This window comes from Poecilia reticulata, linkage group LG21 (genome assembly GCF_000633615.1).
Source record: "Poecilia reticulata strain Guanapo linkage group LG21, Guppy_female_1.0+MT, whole genome shotgun sequence".
NCBI lineage: Eukaryota > Metazoa > Chordata > Actinopteri > Cyprinodontiformes > Poeciliidae > Poecilia > Poecilia reticulata.
In genome coordinates this window covers 19,214,902-19,235,916 of record NC_024351.1, presented here as the reverse complement: position 1 = coordinate 19,235,916, position 21,015 = coordinate 19,214,902, and the positions used below count along the sequence as shown (strand labels likewise).

Sequence of the window (21,015 nt, the reverse complement as noted above, 5' to 3'; positions counted from 1 at the left end):
TGTTGTGTATGATACACTAGGTCAAATAAAATAATATTCAAGCAGATAACTGGAGATAGCACATGGCAACGTTTATTCAGGAACGGGGAACTTCATCTTCCTCTTGTTACATGTTCAGCTCACATCTCATTGTGCACAGCAACAGCGCCACCAATGGCGATTTGTTATATTGCTTTTATCTTCACATTTACAACCAAACAGCCTCCAACACATAGGAGCATAATCATACCCAAAAATGTGTAACAACCTTAAATCTAGAGGTTTGTTCTTTTCTGGAACACCACACGCATTTATGTATACCTGACTGTTCTGCCAAGCGCGCCTGCTGAGATGTCTGAATACGAATGCTTAACCCACACTTACCTTTTTATTTATTCGATTTTTTTTTTTTTCCCTACTGCAAACTTTGTTTCAACAATGCCACACACGTACACACACCTCGGCAGCCAGTCACACTTCTACCTGAGCTTCACGCATGACTGTTTGTATGTGCGTGTCCTTCATAACGCCGGTGTTAAGGTCAGCGGGCTCATATTTTACCTGTCAGGAGTGATCACCGTCGCCTTCACAGCTGCTTTGCTTTCGGTCTGTGGAGGATTCAGCCGCCCTCCTAAATCTTTATCGAGAGAGAGAGAGAGAAAGAAAACCCTCCAAAAAACAACACAACTGAATCCCGCAATCTATTCAGCGGATCCATCACAATGCAGATGCGGAAGGCGCTTTTCGAGCGACAGAAGCCGCAATCGGCGACGGATCAGCCTTACAATGCTGTTTTACATGAAGGAAAACATCCCATAAAGTGTTTAAATGGGATTAACCAGTTCATTAGCTGGAGTAAAAATTTCATGACAGGTCAGCTGTCAGCTGTTTAATGCATGAGGGGGAGCCGGTTTCTGCTCCGCGGAGCCTACAGGCCCGCAGGGAGAAGGGCCCGACTAATGCTGCCGAACGCACGCAGAAAGCCATTTGGAAAAGCCATTAGCAAATGTAGATTGTTTTTCTGTCAATTAAGATATGAATTATCCGGCTGACATCAGCGCGACTGATGTAATCCACTTCTATTAATTCGACTGAAAGGACAAAGTCGTCACTACACGAAATCCAATCAATAAACTGTGTCTGCCAACAGCCGTGTGAACAAATTAATATTCGATGGATATGTTCCGCCGTCCCGTTGATGCAAGTGGTGGACAAAATGGCCAGTAACAAGCCTTCAGATTTAAGGATCATGATGAAGACGTTCGCTTTTATTCCAGGAAATGCTTCACTAAGCTGGCATGTCTTCTGTTAATTTCCTTGAGCTGTTATTAATGCTTTAATCACCAACACTGTGATTTCTCAGTTTGAGCATCCAAATAATTGTCTAATTACAGTGGCTTGCAAAATATTTTTTTCACAATTTGTTACAAAGCAACAACAACAACAAAAAAAACTGCATTTAATTGTAACAGAGCAGCTCCAGCCATCTTTAGATAAGTTTTAGCTTCAACACGGCTGATTCAAACAGTCCAACCAAATTTGTCCTCAGCATGTCAGACATCTGCTGAAGCCTGCTAATGAACAATCATTTGAATGAGGGGAAAAAAACAAAAACATAAACAATACAAGCTTTGGAGGACTTTAAATTGATTAAAAATTAATTTAGCTGAAGCTAAGTGTGCTAGACATTTTGAAAGCGAGCAAAAATGCTAAAACGCTAGACATTTTTAGAAGTTAGAAGAAATGATAAAGTGCTAAACATTTCGTAAGTTAGCAAAAATGCTAAATCCCTAAATCTTTTATAAGTTAGCCTAGATGCTAAAGGGTAAAATGAGAAATTAGCTCTGCTATTAGCGCATTAGCATAAGTGTGCCCGCCACTGATTCATTGTTATTGGTGTCTTTACATAATAAAATCTGGAAAATCTTGCATGCATTCTTATTCAGCCCCATTTACTTTAAATCCACTTAGTAAAATTATGTGCCACCAACAATGAATATATCCACAATATACATTGTTAAATTGAGTCACACTAGAAATATAAACATATATAACATATACTCAGAAGGCTATCTGTCATGGAAAACGAGCTCAGGTCTGGTCACCACATGACCCTAGTCATGTGATGGTGGGAGTCAAGTTGGACAAAACAAAGAAAAATAGATAGAAATATGAGTTTCGTCAAGCTTAATGTAACCAGTTACATGCAGATTTGGCTGCATCAGATGGATTTTAGAGTAAAAGTTGCTGGATATTTGTGGTCCTAATTAAACTGATTAGTGTGACAAATTTAGAGCTGAATCTATGAACATTATTTCTAATTCCACTTGTAAGCTCCATCAGTCTTCTAAATCCTGCCTGATATTTTGTGTTCGACTCCCATTTGCAATCTAGCTGGTTAATACTGATCAAAAAGCAGCAAATTGGGATTGTAAAAAGCATTCACAAACACTACAGGTAACAGAAAATTGCATTCATAAATGTACCTTCTTCTATTAAGACGGTATTTGCTGAAGTACAGAGAGAAATAATTGGATTTGTGTCGTAGAAAGTGCTTCGCTGCACTGCGATTCTCTCCAAACACTCGTTTTCGGCGAGGTAATGATTGGAGCACCACACTGATTCTCCGGCTGTGGAAAACCAAGCTGGTTTTTAACCGTTTTTGTAAAACAAATTAAGAACTGGAACCGTTCTGCTGGAAAACGCCCTACACCTTGAAAGTAGTGGGAGCGAAAGACACTGGAGCATCTTAGAAAACGCTTAAAAAAAGCCAAAAGGGGGAGGGGAGGGGGAGAGATCCACTTCTAACACAAATGACAAACTCCTGTATAGATTTAGCTGCTTCCGCAGTTGCCATTATTGTAGCGATACGTCTTGGACCGAGCGCCGCTGCTTGTTCAAATTAATATACATTAACCTCCATCGTACTGACTCAAACAATATAAATCTCTTTTTTTTTTGGAGGAGCAAATACAATTTCTCATTGTAAATGGCTCAGAATGGGGAAAAAAGTCCCCTCAGTTGAATGGATCTCCGCCGGCCCCTCAGGCTCCCTGTTCGCCTGTGGCAGGATGAATGAGTTAATATGTAGTCATTGTGTGAGCTGGATATACTCACACATGCTGCACTGATATCCTACATCAATGGGCTATTGCAAGTTAATGACCAGCTCTGCGAAGGCCCATTTGCAGGAAATATGGACAGAGTTAGAAAAAAAAAAAAAAAAAGGAAAGCAGGTGCTCCTGCGGTCGAGGAGCTCATAACGGAGCGGCGTGGTTGTGGGGATTCTCATTTGGCTGTGTGATCTCTCACAAAGACTCAGCTCAAGCTGAAAGCCATTCCTACCACGTTGCGAAGACTTTGGACCCTCAAAATTCTCTTGTTGCTTGAGAATGTGCGTGTGGATTTGCATAATCGTCTGTAGGTAAACGACGGTTCTGAGCTGCTCTGCGCTTCATTTGAATAGAAATGGCAGCACTTTTAGGGTATGAAAGGAAACCGGCGAAGCAACGGCAAACGGGATGAGTCTTTGGCATCCATCTTGTTGCGGCGCCGCCTCCTGCTTTCATAATGTGAGGTGAACGAATGAGTGACAGACACCCACAGCTGAACATCCAAAACATTTGGGAACATTTTCTTTTTTATTTCTGGGAATTGTTTGAAGTCAAGGGAGCAGAAGACAATAATTAAACTGGTTTAAAAAGCCAAGTACCAACACACACACACACACCCACACGCACCCCCACACACACACACAAAAAAAAAACAATGAAAAAGAAAAATACACACTGATTTGCATGTAAATGAATGACAGCTAATTTCTTCAATAAATAAAGACATAAAAAACATTGAATTCCTGGAACATAATGTCATATAAATGAGACGTGAAATTAACTATACAACTGAAAAAAAGAGAGAAAAAAGCAAATTGACAAGTTGAGCAGACAAGACAGTAACGTCACAGTGAAAATGAAATCAAAAAGCAAAAACAAAGAAAGTCAGTAAGGTGCCAGCACAGATCTCCAAATCCACCATAATCAGTCTTTATTATCTTATACTGGTATTTTTTTGTTTTGTTTTAGATTTCCAATAAAAAAATAAATAACATGATGAAAACATAATTTCAGAAGAAGACCCTCGCTGAGATCTGAGGGTTGGTGTAGACAGCGTCGGATGGGTGAATTTTCATGCGACTGAAAAGAAACGCCTTCCGGAGAGACTAGACTTCCTGTCTCTCCAGACTACTTCCTGTGGACATCCATTATTTACTCCAGGACAAACAAAAAAAAAAAAAAAAAAAGACATGTTGCTACAGCAAAAAAATTAATTAATTAATTAAATCTAGTCAAATGTACAACTGTCTGGACATCAGGAGGACCAAAAAAAAAGAAAAAACCTACAGAAAAATGCCTTTTTCTGTACAGTAATGAGTCACCAAGCACACTGGCTAGCTGTAATAAACTATGTAAACATTTTTGTTTTGACACAGTTTTCAGTGAAAACTGAAGAAAAAAAATGTACTTGGTCACACTGCAGTACGTTTTTAACCCTACGTTTTACTTTTACCAAACTTTGACCGTGACAGTTACACTGTTTGCAGACATAAAGTATGTTTTGTTTTAACACAGCAGGTCAGTTAAAAACGTAAAATAAAGGAGAAATATGTCAGATTTTTTATACTAAAAATCTAATTTCAATAAATGACTATATATTTACCTTCTCTGAAAGCTTAACTTGCTCCTGCAAGCTTGAGGACCATCTAAAATTTGGTTGCCAAGGGAGCAAAAAATTTGGAGACACACAATCAACGGCGACTGAACACTGTCTAGTCAGCCTCAACTGGCCATTAGTTTCTTTGACAACAGACAGAAAATCATTCATCTTAATAAATAGATACACAAGTAAAGGGATAAATGAAAACAACCGATAAAAAAAGACACTTTTAAGCACATGTATACGTTACCTCATGTTGCGTCCATGACGGCTACATTTAACGTTTGAATAGCAAAAAAAAAAAAAAAAAGAAAAAAGAAAAAGTGTTTTGACTTCCAACTTTCCCCAACAATCATGATTTCTTGAGGTCCCTCACTTACACAGATGCCAGCACCACATCACATACACCTCACATGCATGCTCAGAATGGCCAAAATGACAGTGATCGTATTTTACAGGGTTACAATGGATGGGGGGGGTCAGTAGAACTCCAAGGATTACACACCTCTTCACAGTCACTTGGGGTCGTGTCGGGGTGTTCTAGTGATAATTCACACCGTCGAATGTCTCCAGCGGGAACTTTTCAAATCATCCCGATGGAGTCGTACTGCATCGTCTCTTTGTATCGCTTACAATAGTAAGTGAGCTCCCGTGAGCTGAAGTTCGTCTGTAAGCGACTCCACGAGTCTAGAGTTCTCAAGAAAATGTGTTCTTTTTAAATCACAGTTGCCAATATGGTACTGTCAAAATGTTTTTTTAGCTTTGTTCCAAAGAGTTTATTCAGGTGTTGTGAAATGATTCGATTTCTATACATAATATTCCTTATCCTTGTCTTTCGGTCTCTTGCTACTGGCGCTGCCTTTAGCGCTGCCACTGGGCGTTTTATCCTTCACCACAGCGCCATTGGTTTGCGCAGAGTTGCTGATGTAGTTGCGCGTTTCGTCCACCTGGTAGGAACCCTCGTCCCTGTTTCTGTACTTGTACATAGCGTAGAGGAGGATGAGGATGCAGAGGGCAGCGGCTGACACAATGCCCACCACCATGCCCGTGGTACTGCTGGATTCACGGATCACCTCCGAGGCTCCGGGCGGCACGCGCCTCACCACACCGGGCACCGTGGGCAAGGCGGCAGGTACTGTGCGCAGCATGGGTGAGGTGATGAAGGGGCCCCTTGGCTTGGTGCCGTCCACATCAAAGGATGTCGGCCGGGGCAGCAGGACTGGCATGTCTGGCTGCAGAGGTTTGACCTCGCGATTGTCCATTTTCCCTGCAGGCAGCTTGGGTGGCATGTCTGAGGGGACCGCCGCCGCCGGTGTGGCCCGGATGTCCGGCAGAGGCGAGGCGGGTGTAGTCCTGCCTGCCTCTGAGGCCTTGCTAGGCCTCAAGTCCTTGGGTTCCCACTTGGGCACGAGAGCTTTGTAGCCGCCTTCATAAGCCGATGTGGTCAAGATCTTATCTGTTACCAGGGAGAAGGTGGTGTAAAAATCTTCATCGTCAGTCGGGGGCAGGCTAGAGTCGAAAGCTTCGCCAGAGCCAAACCCCGAAATCACCATGCCATCATCATCATCATCATCATCACCACCATCATCACCACCATCACAATCATCGCTGCCTCGGTCCGACAAGCAAGGTACCCCCGCCTCAGTGGCCATGGCCAAGGATTCTTTGGTGGTGTCAATAATGGTGAGGACGGGGCGGAGGGTCGGGGGGAGGGGAATGAAGGGTGAACGGGTGGAAACAGAAGGGATGTCTATGGGGTCCTCAACTAGCACGGGGATGACTAGCTCCCCTCCTGCAAAGCGGAAACAGAGAGAGAGAAGTCAGGGGGGTAGAAAGTTTCCCGCCACCAAAGCAAGAAGCAAGTCAAACACACACACCAAAAAAACCAAAAACAAAAAACAACCAAACAAAAAAGAGAAAACTGAAAAATGCAAGAAGCAAAGCCCGATATGGAAAAAAAGAAAACCAAAAAGGAAATGATGAAAGAATAGAAACACTGTACCAGTGCAAAACCAATAAAACTCAGAACCAAACAAGACTAGAACTAAAAAGGAACAAAAGAAAAAGAAAAACAGCCATAAATGAAGTTTACATTGCATCAAAAGGCTTTGAGGGATGCACAAGGGTGAGCCACATCAAACTGATACCTCATTTTAACTCCTACATCTCCTTTACATTCAGACCGCAGCAGAACTGAGATTCATGCTGACCCGTTTTCTTATGCGGTGAGCTATAATTGCTACCTTTACATGATTCTGTCAGCAACGACTTAAATGGGCTGTTTTATTGCCGCCTGAGTGTTGACTTCAAAAGGTGGACTGTTGAGTATAAAAAGAAGCCATACTACCACCTGTTTGTAATAGAGTTATGTTATTGGGCCTAAACCAAAGTAAAAAAAAAACTTTAGCAAAAAAAGAACTGCTCTGTTAAGTCTAGGATTTTCACATAAAATGTCTTTAAGTCTAACCTCAAGACTTCATTCCTACACAGAAAAGAGGGAGATTCTTGTTTACTGATTCATGAAAAAATGGAAATAGAAAAGTTTGTAATGCATGCACAATGTGAATCACAAACATTTAGAAGGGATGTACCTTCGTCTCTGAGCGACTAGAAGATTAGAGCAAGTTAACCTTGTCTGGTGTTTTTGTGTTGTATTTTTACATTTCTACAGATTGCACCATGTTTGGACAGTGTTGAATAGGGTATGTATACGGTATGATCTTTGCAAGGTGCTTGTGTTGCATTTGTACAGTGTTTGAATGACATTTGCACGTCGTTTGTGTTGTATTTTCCAGTGTCATACGGGGTTTGTACACACAGGGTTTGTACTGCATTTGAGATTAGAATTGACTAAACTTGTGTAAGAAATTACCAGGCTGGGTATCAGTTAGTGTTGGTACAGTGCTTGTGGACTCCTGGGAAGGGTTTGTGTGGTAATTGAATAATCTTGAACTGCTTTAAATAACATACTGCGACGAACAGTGTATAGAGATTGTACAGTGCACAGCTTCAGAGAGTGTTTGTAAGCTGTCTATGTGTTCTTTAAGTGATGTTGGGCTCTATTTGCACAGTACTGGTGCAATGTTGAGCCTTTTTGGCTTGTCGTTTACCCATGTTTGTGCTTTTTAGCCCTAAAGACTACTTGAACTAACAAAAAAAAAATTAAAAGGTTTTGGAGTAGAACGACTCCAAAGTGTGTAAGGATAATCTAGCTGCCTTAGCTTCAGTGGGCTCCCCTAGTTGTCCTAGCCTCTTGCCTTTTGACCCTACAGTTACCACAATGGCACCGGGCAGTTCAGCGACACCTGAATGTTTTCTGACTTGGTGGGACTCGAATCTTGCTTGTAACAGCTTGTGCTCCCCATTTTGGCATATAAACCAGAGAAATCAATCCCTTCCCCATAACTGTCTATTCCTAATACACAAATGTACCAACAGGACGCTACTACAAAGAGTCTGAAACATTCAGATGTCAATTGAAACTGCATTTCGTTCTGCCAAAGTGGCTTGTTTGTACATTGCAAAGGCTCACAAACGGCACTATAAAGAGATGCAAACCTTTTGGAACAATAAAGAAAATCAGAATGGAAGTGAAAACAAAAGAAACAATAAAGTAACAAAATAGTAATTAAGGCATTGCAAAAAGACTTTGGAATTAGAGCAAACATTGTAATAAAAGAAAGAATAAAACATTCACAAAGTAAAGCCACAGATAGAGCTAGTCAGATAAAGGATTAGTAATAGGTAAGAAGGAAAACAGGTAAAGAAAACCAAAAGTCAGCTTGGAAAATCATAAAAGCCTACAAAAAAAGGAAGAAAGCATACCATCGGCTTTTTTCAACTTACATCAACAAATTGCCCGCATGATTTTGGCAGGAAGAAAACAAAATTTACAAAAAAAAGTTGTGTAAGAATGCCTTCGGACAGATTAGATTCTCTTTAACAGCTTCTGGTTACGTAGTATATTATTCTCTGTTTAGACAGGATGGTATAGGGAGGCAACAACACATACATCCACACACATGACATGAAAATAATCTTCGCCATTCTGCTCTTTTTTTTTTCCTTTCTATTTTTAAAATTTATTCCGTCTTATAAAAAAGAAAAACTGTACATTTATGATTCCTACTTTTATGGTTAAATCTCGGTAAATATCTACAGCCTGATCAGACGACTCTAGCTTTTTTTTTTTTTTGTCCTGCGTCTTTTTGCTCAACATTTACTTGTTCATCAGTCATGAACAAAATGAACTGTACATATCTTAAGAGTCTCTACGTAAAGGGCTTGGGAAGAGGGAGCGTGAGACGGGGTGGGACCTATGAACATACTAGGAAGGAAATGACATAGATGGGGGTGAACGTGTACATCAGTTGCCATGTCCATGTAAAGGCGGCACGAAGCGGTCGGGCGGCATTAGAGCTTTTGGCTGTAAGGAAGGGATGGGGATATACAAACAATGAGCATATACATGCCCATCTACAAAAGAGAACAGCACTCTCAACACTGACAGTTTTACAAACCCTAAGCTGCAACTTCTTTGCCATGCACAAAAAATTCGACATTCATTGATTCGATCCCAAATTCCAAATTAGAGATAAGCTATTTAAGAACAGGTGAATGTGAAAGATAAGCACATAAACAGTTTGGAAGAACTTTTTCAGTAACAGTGGCAGGAGGTTTGGGGGGAGTCTACTTTGGAGGTGGCTTCTCTTTTTTCTCCATGAAAGCAGTCAATTTGAAACTCAAATAAAGGCGTAGCAATTTGAAACCCAATATCAAAAACCTGAAACAGGAAGAACTTCATAGGGAAAAGAGGAAGCATTATTCTAATAAAAGGGACAATTCGAGACTTTTTGAAGTGAGGTTCTGTTTGAAGGATGTGAGGAGTTGATGTCTTATCTACAGTGGATGACAGTTTTGGCATCTTCATTTTGGATGAGCTCAGAACGAAGCTAATGGCCAGTCTGACATGGGCCAAGACCAAAGTGAACAACTCTAACAAAAAATACAATGAAATACTCTTAGCACTTTACGGCTGTGTGATACCGTTTACCTTCAAACTGTTGCCATGTTTGTCTAGCGAGCATTAAGATACGTTTAACTATATTATCTCTTGGGTCTCTTTAGTCACGCAGATGCTAAATTAAGTAAAAACATTTTTTATCACAATATACCATAAAAGAGTAAATTTAGGAATAAGTTAGCCAAAATTAGGCTCAACGTCAACCACTAGATGGCAGCACAGAGTTTTGAATAAGATCCTACATTTGTGTGGGATGAGCATAACCCGACTGGAACAGCAGATCGTCTGGGCTAAGACTGAACAATTTGAGATGAATTCACAACAACAGTCAACATAGGATTAAGTTTAATTACCCAGTAATATCAAAATGAGTCTGAAGACTTTTAGATTTTGACACCAAAATAACATTAAATAATTTAAATAGAGTTCCTAAGAAAGTTCCTAAGTGTCAACTTAGAAACTTTTTTCTCAATATTAGAGAAAAAAAGGGAATCTTGCACAGACTTGCAGAATAGTAGACTAGCGCAGCATAGGGCACGATGCTAACCAAAGCATTTCATGCAAATGTATTTCACAGACATCTGGTCAGCTCAGGGAGTAGATAGACACCTCCAGAACCAACAAACAAGATCTCTTGATGATGGGTTTTAAGGTTTGTTCCTAAAACCTTCCATCTCTTCACAGGTGGCTGCTGCCAGGGAGAGGAAACGTCCCAAGGTCTCAGCTAACCAATCAGAGACAGACTTGAGATAGTCAATGAAAGTGAAAGCATGTTTTTAGAAACGCAAAGAGAGAAAAAATTGTCCCTGCAATCATGATACTATCTCTCTAAATTTATGAAAAAAAAAGAAAGATATAATGAAAATAAAACTGAACATAACAACCGATGAGGTCATTGGGGGAAACCACCTGCAAAGATATTTTGATGCATTAAGAAACACAGTTCTTGTAGGTTATAGGCCAAAATAAAGTGATTGTGTGCATGTGATTATGATTATGAGTCAATAACATAAACCACTATGACGTTTTTGTACATTAAAGTTATTTTAAGAAAGTAATAGTCCACTTTGGTCTTGCCCTCTCTTTGGTTAGCTGCTAGCTTCGGCTTCCAGGAGCAACTAAACCTGGATCTATTCTAAATGAAGGCGACAAGAAATGCATCCACAGCAGAAAAGACACTAAAGGCTCAACCTTTTGACAGAACCCCACTTTAAAACATCCTGAACTACCCCTTTCAGGAAGAAAAGAAAAATCATCAAAACATCAGCAGTTCTCATCAAATTAGCTGTGAAAAGTTTAAAAATCTGACATTATCAGAAAAAAAGAAACATAGTTTTGCATATATGTGCGTTGACATATATGCACAAAAAAGACAAGAAGCAAGCAAGAAACAAAGAAAGAAACAAATAAAGAAAGGCATTGAGTCTCTCACACTATCAAAGATGAACAACCAGAAAGCACACACTGAGGCAGACAAAGAGAGGGGGGGGACAGCTTATAGGTAAAATGTCACCACCTTCATATAACTAATAATACGCTTATTATTAGTTACTTCGTTACATTTCTCTTGTTAGTATTTTTAAACACGGGACAGGGCGTGCAGTCTGGATGTACGTCAGAGAAAGAGAGGGGGGGGAAAACAGGTGGGTTCTTTCGTTTGATTCTTTGGATTTCGTAGTTCCACTGTAAGAAGTTGGGTTAATGCATGCTTTAAGTAAGTTGCATTTAGGGAGAGTAAGATACAATAACATATACAGCAAGCTGGGTGGATGAGAAGGGGGGTCTAGTAAAGGGTACTGCCATCAAGGGCTGTGGGATATTTTCTCAAGCAAAAACCATTCATTAGTGGTTAAGCGGGAGAGAAGGTGCATTATGGGTGATGTATAACCAACATTAAATGGCATTTAAGCCCACCACATCCGCCAATTAATCAAGAGGTGGAGCATGGCGGTAATTAACGAGCTCCCTTTTTTTTTTTCTTTTTTTTAGTAAAATGATTTGATGCTTTGTGTTGCGTGCATAACCAACAGCCTTTGTTTGACAGTTAAACATCTGGAGTTCCACAAGAGGGCGCCGGGCGGCGAGTTTATTTATGCCTCCGGGGGATTTAAAGAGACGAGTGTTTGGTTTGTCTTCACATATCAGCTTGGGGGTTCCTGGAAAAGAACGCCAGCGCTGCTCATCTAGCATAAAAAAAAAACGAAACTCCAGGAACGGATCGGAGTGAATTTGTGGTCTGTCGTCGCTGTGATGATATTCCAATAACATAAACTGTCCAGTTGGATGAACAACAGTAAAGCTGCAGCTGATTCCGTCTCATGGCCTTATTTATCCAGCACTTCCCTGCTTGTTTGCTTCCTTTCACTTTCACTGCTTGGCAATCGGCTCTCGGCAACTGTTAGCTTTTACTCTGTATCAACAAAACACTTGGATGAGGGGTGGAGTGGGTGGCTGGTGCGGTTAGGGGGTCTCCAGTAAAAGGCAGTGCAGAAGACCTTGATGTTGGGTAAACACTTTAATCCTGTGTAAGCTCCTGCACAAGCAGCGGTCGTCTTGCTGCGTATCTGAGGCAGACAAATTACAATGCTAATAAGTTTGCTCAACCAGATTGGGTTTGTTTTCCAAACTTTGCCTGATGGATGAGGATTTTTTTTTTTTTTTTACTGCGAGGCTTTTTTAGCTCTTAATTATCCCCTGCGCTGCTCTCCACCTGGACCTGCTGACACTTACTCAGTTTTTTCTTCCCATTTAAACTAAAACAAAGTCAGGACCTTTGAAGAAACAGTGTTCTTCGGACCAAGATTGACAATGGTCAGAAAATCCAGTTTGCAAACCGGACCTCGTTTTAGGAGTCTTTTGTCAAGATCCAAACATGCCAGTATTCAGTAGATAATTAAACATCTTTACGTATGATAAATAAATACGGTTGGACAAAATCAATAAACCAGAATTAGAATCTGTGTGTCTGTATGTATGAGACATTTTATCTGAATAAAAAATTAAAAGAACATTTGCTTTTTAATTGTAATAAATACATTCAATAAAAATACCTAATTTCAGTCAATAATAATTTATAAAAATAAATATTCATATGATTGATGAACTAAAATAGTTGTAACATCTCTAAACAAAAATGTTGAATAAAAAAACAGTTTAGGCCCTCAAAAGCTTCAAGGGTTAAATGTTCCACAGTAAAATAAAAAATAAACACAAACGTATTATGTAATACGTTTACCTAAACGTATTATGCCAAAGTTTCACTGGAAGAACACCTGGCTTATGAATTTTCCAACTTTATTTAATTGATCACAAGTAGAAATATTCATTACAACATTTATTTTCTCTATTTATTCTGTATGGCCTTAAATATTAAAAGCTTAAACAATTATTGGATTGGGTTGTGTTGCTGTGCAGGTTGACTGATCTTATCTTAGGGTTTATTTGATGGGATAATAATTAGACATGGAATATTTAAATAGAAACTGAAGTGACTTTTAATTAGTTTTAAAGATTAATTTTGGTATTCAGTTATTATATTTGATGCTTCAGTCTTTGCTTGTCATGTGTGATATTTAGGACTCTTATCTTCTGCTGGTTGTGTTCCTACCGTTTTCTTAAAAAACTTAACTTGCTTGATCTGATTGGCTACATCAGCAGCTTCAGGGCTCCAGACACAGAAAACTCAGAGCAACACTTTTTCCTACTCTTCCCCCCGTCCCTTCCCTCTTTTCTCTGCCCAGCCCGATCAGCCTGTCTATCCGCCGTTTGCTGAGGTTTCCGGATGGAGATGAATCCCGGCGTTGTGCGAGGGATTTCGACAATGCAGCGCGGCGAAAGCGGACTGCTGAACTGAGTCAATGAGATTTTGATGTGGCAAGATGTGGGGGAGACAAGTGGTTCTGGGCCCTGAAATCCCATTATGACGCATCCATTGTACCTGGAAACTTGCTGTAGCAGATTCTTTCACCTCCACCGAGGTGCCGAACTGATTACCAGGGAACCATCAGCTCACACTCAAGAGGGAGTGACAGGGATTGTGCCGGTGTGCTGAGCTTCCCCAAAAAACTTGCCCCTCGAAAGCCTTCTGCCTCATTTAAATATCTTATCTCGTCTCTGCACGCTACGCTTCAGCCAATAGACGCCTAAATTGCCACCGATGGTCATTCATTCCAACCTCTAAAAGCTTGCTCTGACGAGTGAAGACCGCGTTTTCAGGGATGGAAGAGCCACCCAACGACTCTGTTCCGGAGCTTTCAGAAGGTCCTAATCTGTCATCCTGTGGCTGGCGGCCTGCCGGTGCATTGACTCGGCGTCTCCGGCGGGCATGGCGACTCGCCCCCGTCAGCCGCTCCATTTGCTGCACAGCCATTAGTCTGCGCCCCTTCGCTCGGCGGACGTGTGTCAGCTGGATAACCTTTAAACTGATCTCAGCTTGGCGTCGAAGTGACAGCCGCCCCAGCGGGCCGTAACCAAGGCCAGAGTTGTCGCCACGAGGAAACCCACTGATGCATCCCTATCATACCTCATCCTCTACCTCCTCGCTCTCACCCTTCACAGGCGGTAATGGGAAGATCCTTGCCTTTCCGTCTAAGCAGTGGTGTGAGTAATAGACCCCAAATGTTACCCATCCAAAGCAGACGACATGAGGAGACGTTTATGCTTATATCACTCTTATTTATGTGTTCCATCCATTTGATCCGTGTTCCACTTGATCAAAGGGTGAGGCTAATGGTGCCTGCAGGACCATTTATGGCCTGTTTGTTAAAAACACTCTCTCTTTAATGATGGGCTTGACTTGCGCACGGATAGTGAGTCCCCCTGGAGGAAAATTACGTCTATGTGGTTTTTTTTTTTTAAAAAGGAGTGAAACAGCCTACTTTTGCATGTTTCTATTGAGACGGGAGCCAGGAAGAAGTAAAAAACTGAGTCAATCTAGGCAGAACGCCACATCCTGGGCGACACCGCAATCACAAATCAGCGCTGGATTTTATTGGAATTGATCGACAAGCTAAAATAACACCAATGCTCACACTAATGACATATTTCCATTTCTTTTTCCTCCCTAAAGATTATCTTTTCATTTCAGTTCATGCCTCTGATGGAGCTCTACCCTGTTGCCTCATTTAATATGCATGGAACCAGGCAAATGCAAATCAGCTCTGCCACTACTTCCACCAATTTGCCTGTAGCTGCTCATACTGGACTCGCGAGGACACTTATGCTTCTTTGGCCACATTATTGAACAGCTAATGAAGTGTCGCTGATGTTAGATAAACTTTATCCCCCATTACTAGCTCTTGACAAGTCCCAGCCTGACAGATGGCATATTGGTTTGCTACATACAAAAACCCTGGCTGTCCGAAGATGCGCTTCAGTGACTGAGTCTGGAACAGCCGGGCTGCTTGTGTTGCTCATAAGGAATCAAATATTGGTTTTAATTAGGAGCTAAAAACTCGAAGCTAGCTTCTATCAGACATTTCAAAGAAAAACAAAGAAACAACAAGACGCAATTTCTGTTACAGGTCTACATAAATGAGAACCGATTTCAGTACTTCGGAAGAAATATGTCGGGGTCTTTAATCCAAACCAGGACATTATTCTAAAGTCTTTTCATAGCTATAATTACATTTGTTGGGAGATTTGTGTCTGTTTTAAATAGTTCATACTTGTAGATAATGTTTCTCTGTAACTTGATGAACTTCAAATGGTTTAGAAGAGACATAACTCCTCACAAATTGATGCACAGCAACTATTTCTTATTTAAGGTAATTGCTGATGTCTTTCCACCATTGTCCTTTGACATTGTGCTTCCACATTTACTATGCTAACATAGGCTTGTAGAGTTTGAGATGTAGAACTTTGTTTTATCAGTTTTTCTGAACTTTGTGAGTCTAATGTTTTGGCAACTACTTTTTGCCTATACCTGCTGCCTCTCTGTGTGAAGGACTTTAAATATTTTAAAAAGGACTGCATAACCCTTCTCAGATTGATGGGCAGTGACAATTGCTGCTTCAGGGATGCTCCTTTACGGTCCAGACTAGCAAAAAGAGAGCTGCTTCCACAGTGATGCTCAAACTTGTTTTTGAAGCATCCAGGTGTCTTTGCCAGGTTTCTATATCCTATGACTGACTCCTTTTAAACCGGTCGGGTGCTTCATCTCATATTTAGTCTGTCACTTTATTGATAGCATAGGAATAAACACGTTAAGGCTCAAAAATATAACTAAAACTCAAAAGTTGGAACTCATTCACTTCTCGCTTTTACATATTCCAAAATCTGTCTCAAGTTTCTGGCGCGGCGTCTACCGTTGCCGTGACATTTTGACAAGCCGAATCAGAATTGAAACTAATCACAGCGTCGACGGCTCTGATTCTTTTAGGAATTCCTAGAGTTTTGCCGAGTTGTCTCCCCGATTCAACTCCTGGGAAACTGTTGATGCAAAAGCAATAAAGACTTGATTAATGTTATCAACACGCCCTCTCCTCACCTCTTCAGAGCAGGTGGTAAAAAGAGACTCTTTTTTCCCCTCCTTATTATGGGCTGCAACAACAACAACAAAATTAATATCTTTAAAAGGGACTGTAGCGCTGTGTACCTACCAATCAAACATTAGGGGTTTCTATTTGTAGATTTGTGAGTCATTTGCATTAATTGCAATCATGCAGTTACGTATTAATCACAAAATTGCTTTGACTACATGGTAATGAGCCGCCGCACAGTTAATCAGTGGAAAACGAACCCAGAATTGACTTTTTTTTTCTTTTTTCTAAACTTATTTTTCTCCAATAATTTCATTATTGACACATCTGACATGTTGTTGGGTAAATGTGCACAGAGGACTTTCAGTGCAGTCCTTGTTTGCTCTCTCTCTCATGTGGAACTCCCAGTGGGGGGGGGGCGGGTAAAGTACGGGGGCAAAGGGGGCAGGTTTAACAGATTTTTTATTTTTTAAAACAAACAGACGACATGAGCACAAGACGAAGAGCAGACAAGACAGGCTGCAGACGGAGCAAAACACACAACACAAGACGCCTCGAGATGCTGTGGGTTACGTCGGCGAGGCTCGGACCTGCCGCCGCCGCAGCCCCCAGCATGCGCACTAACACGTAGCCGAAGCCAGGTGAGGGAGAGAGAGAGGGGGAGTTAGCCTGGGATTTATGGGTGGAAAGACAGCAGTACAAAATATGGATGCCAATCATGTCCATGCAAAAGCAGAAGGGGTGACGATCAGGGCGGAGCGGGGAGGTACTGACAGCAGTTAGTCCGGGTCGAAGCATGCCACAAATGCCTTCTACTTGGAGCAACAGATAGAATAGAAAAACAGATATACTTTGTGGCAATAAAAGTCTTTTTATGCCATCTGCATTCAAACAGACATGTATATGCAGAGAGGCTGACTCAGAATGGAGGGAAAGGAAGGGGTTAACACTCAGAAGGGGTGAAGAGAAGGTGTACGTGGTTGGGGGGAAGGGGGCGAGGGGGCGGACAGTCTTTCACACACGACTTTCTCAAGACAGTATGGGGTTGTCGGCACGAAGACCCAAAACAAACCAGAAAATGATGGCAAGAAAAGATTTTTGTTGCCGTTCGTTTCCCTACGTTGTGCTGAAAATGAGGTCAGGGGATGTTTCTGTCGGAGCCACACGGCACAAAGTTGATGATGGGGGAGTGAGAGGGGAAGGGGGGCGAGGGGAGGAGTTTGAGTTTATTTATTTATTTTTTTTTTTCCAACCACCAAAAGTTCATGCGGCACGAGATGAGGCAAAAACACGGGAGGAGCGGCTCTAGCCTTGCTTGGAGGATGGTCGACGGATGACGATGATGATAATGATGGCGATGTTGATGATGTCAAAATCAGAACAACAGCACAAAAAACAGAAGAATGAAATAAAATAATAATGAAAAATATCACATCACTCTACCCACCTTGGCACCCCCCAAAGATTAACAACAAACACACCAAAAGAAAAAATCTTGAACAAACCCAGCTCATGTTCACATGTGCATCACAGAAAACAAATATAAATAATGCGACAGAAAAGAACGGACAGCAGGTCATGCAACTGGAGGTGGAGTGAGGAATGAGGGAATGAATTTCTGTGTCAACATGGTGGGATGCACGGTTGGTATGGGTGTGTCTATGTTGCCACTATATGAGGGGAGGGTACCGTGTTCTACGGAGATAAAAAAAAAAGCTTGCACTTTGACCTTTTGAGAACACTTGGGTTTGATTTTTAAGAAAAGAAACACTTGCAGCGTGCTTGTGAAAGTATTCACACTGCTGGAGCTTTTTTGGGTTTTGCAACATTTCAGTCACAAACTTCACAATTTGTGGTGAATTAATGTGAAGTGGAAGAAAATATTAAAAGAAAAAAATTATACGAATAAGACCTGAAAAACGAGGCGTGTTTGTATTCAGCCCCTATGACTCTGACTAGCTTCCCTGTGACTGCTGAGGAAACGTATTCCCACAGCATGATGCTGCCACCAACATGCTTTACCGTGGGGTGGATTCATGGTGTTACAGTATCGGCTGCAGGTTTACCTTTCTGTTTTCGGAAGGCGCTCTGTGACATGTTGAAACGCTTAGGATGTTATTTTCTACCCTCAACCTGTTTTATGTTTTTTCTACAGTTTTTTTTTTTTTACCTAAAGTTGGTTGATTCTTGTTCTTTTATTACCCTATTTCTTCACCTCAGTTCTCCAACATAAACTCTAGGGGGCACTAGGGAGGCCCCAGAAAATTGGAGAAACACGGTAAAAAAAGCTTCATGAATGCCCTACTTTGTGTTGCTGCATCATAAAATCCCAATAAAACACATTGAAATCAGGGCTGCAATAACAATTATTTTAATTATTAATTAATCTAGCAATTGTTCAGATAATTAATCAATTAATTTGTTTTGTTTTTTTGCCACGTTCTGCAGCTTTTTAATTTAACCCTTTTATATAATAAGAAAATAAACATTTTATTGGCTGAATGTGATAACGTCATTCCTTTAACTGCAGCAGAAAAATACTAACAAGTGAAAAACTCAGTCAGCCTTTTCTCCTGGACTTAACATCGACACGGAGTAGAGATAATCTGCCGATTTATTTTTGGATAGCCAAAGGCGCTTAAGAGTTTTTACAGAATTTGGATCAGGTTAAGTTAAAACTGCCACTGAAGGAGCTTTGGGCAAAAACATTTACAGACAAAGGTTTTTTTCCAACTTAAATAAAAAATATATGCACTTTTTCAAGTTTTGGCTTAGTTATTACTCTTATTGTGTTGTTCTTTCAACAATTGGCATTTTTTGAGTCTGTATACTCTAGTTAACAATTAATCAGTGACTGATTATTTCAGTAATTGATCCGTCAATATTCCGTCAATATAATCGTCAATATTAATCTGATTGATCGTTTCAGTTTTAATTGAAATGTGGCAAAATATAGAAAGGTAGAAGTGCTACGGATGTTTCCTTTTAGATAATCTCCTATTGAACACAGCAACACATGCTAGCTGAAGTTGCAGATACAGGAAGTTACTTTGTGTTAAAAAAATATACTAAACTCGGAAAGATTAATGAGTTTCAGTGAAAAAAAACGAGCTAATCTGACAAATAAATAAATAAAGGTGATTGCACCATCACACAGGAAACGGGGGGGGGATTGTTTAAATTCAGTCATATTATTAGCAGAGAAAAGGGGACATATGCTTGGCGTTCAGCAGGGCCGTGTTTGGCCGGATTAGCGCAGCATCAATTAGTCTGCGGTGATGGTATTTCGAAGGACAGTGAAGCAATCAAATAGCCTGAGCTGTTAATGATTTCCTGAGGGCCCGAGGGGAGCAACTTGTCAAAAGCTGAGCCGGTTTTAATACGGCTCGCAGTCTCCTGGTTCTTACCACATTATTAGGATGTGTGCCAGCTGCTCTCAGGGCTGAAAGTGTGACTGACAGCTGCTTCCTCACAAAAAAAAAGGAAAGTCCTCCAAACCCAAGTTGCCTCAAAATTACCACTCCTTTTGAATCTGGGGTGCGGGAGGGGGCTTATTTTCAGCTGTTTTTATTTTCAATCTCAACTGAGTGTCTTATCACTTTGATGCGATCACAAAGTGATACCTGTGAGTGTGTGTGTGTGTGTGTGCGTGTGTGTGTGCGTGTGCGTGTGTGGTGTAAAAGGCAAAAAGGGGTGAGGGGGGGGGGGAGACGGTGCCCACAGAAATTCGAGGATATCTGTTCTCTATTAGAATGTCTCAGGTAAGGCAAGCCTCCGACGAGGAAACAGAGGTACAAACAAGAGAAAGAAGAAGAAGGGGGGAGAAGGGGGGCGGAGGAAGGAAGAGGCTCTGTTGCAGTTAGTCTGCTACATATCACAGTATCTAAAAGGCTGAAAGCATCTTTGTTCTCGAAAGAATCTCAAAATGTATCCTCTGTCGGGAGAGAAAGGCAACACACGCACAGCAAGGGGGGTTTCAACCATGTACGGGGGGCGGAGGGGGGGACAGATACATTTTGAAGCATCAATGCAAGGCGACATGCGGCTTGATGCTAATTTCGCACTTTGTTCAGTAAAGTTTTGCTCTCAATCGGTGCTGAGAAGACAAAATTAGCATCAACGCTGCGTCATGTCTGCGACCAGTGGCCCCCATAGCTCAGTGTAACTTGTTTCCGAGTTCCCTGACGATGTTCCCTGTTAAAAGGTTCGTGGCTGGGGGGCAGGGGGAGGGTACGTTTACGCAACTCCAAAAAACAGTTCTGAAAACTGCGGAGAACTCCCCACATAATTTTTTTTTCTTTTTCTTCTTTGTGGTGGGTGGGAGTGTGGGGTGGTGGTGGTGGGGGGGGCTGCTTTTTCTATTTTGTTTGTTTCAAAGTTACACTTGAAGCTCCCATGGGGGGTGGAGGGGGAGGGCATGATGCTGAGAGGAGGAGCTCCTCGGTGGCAAATCAAAGAAATCAAAGGAGGAAATAGACCAGATCTCAGAGCAAGCACAACTCGACACACTCATCCCACCTGCATGTCCCGAGTCGCACTCCTCCAGGTCCTCGTCGTCGCTGGAGCACTCGGCTGACGAGACGATGTCGTCCGTCGTCTGCGGGGAAACGAAACCCGATCATTGGTTCGGTTATTTAAACCGGTTCGTCCCGTTGGGATCAAGATCTCAACACAATTCAGTTAGAGCGAACACAGCAAACTAGTAAGGCGCATAAAACCATTCATGAATTTTATTTAGATCTTTGACAGGTTTATTTCGCTAATTGAATTCAAAAAGTAGCGTTGGACGTAAAATTGCACAAATTGGGACCACAAGAACGT

At 41.3% G+C, this 21,015-nt stretch overlaps 1 protein-coding gene across 9 annotated transcripts in view; it reads right to left on the bottom strand.

Moving 5' to 3' along the window:
- Positions 1 to 3,597: 3,597 nt before the first annotated feature.
- Positions 3,598 to 21,015, bottom strand: part of nrxn3b (neurexin 3b) — a 395,380-nt gene continuing 377,962 nt past the window's right edge. For 6 of the 9 annotated variants that reach the window (XM_017302188.1, XM_017302189.1, XM_017302184.1 and 3 more), the window contains 2 exons: positions 20,713 to 20,791; positions 3,598 to 6,484 (listed from right to left, as the gene is read on the bottom strand). In XM_017302188.1, coding sequence (XP_017157677.1) covers positions 5,499 to 6,484; positions 20,713 to 20,791 — 1,065 coding nt within the window. In that variant the 3' untranslated portion in view covers positions 3,598 to 5,498. Of the gene's footprint in view, positions 6,485 to 8,873; positions 9,119 to 20,712; positions 20,792 to 21,015 lie in introns of those variants that run through there. The other 3 variants (XM_017302192.1, XM_017302191.1, XM_017302190.1) reach the window with 2 other exon arrangements.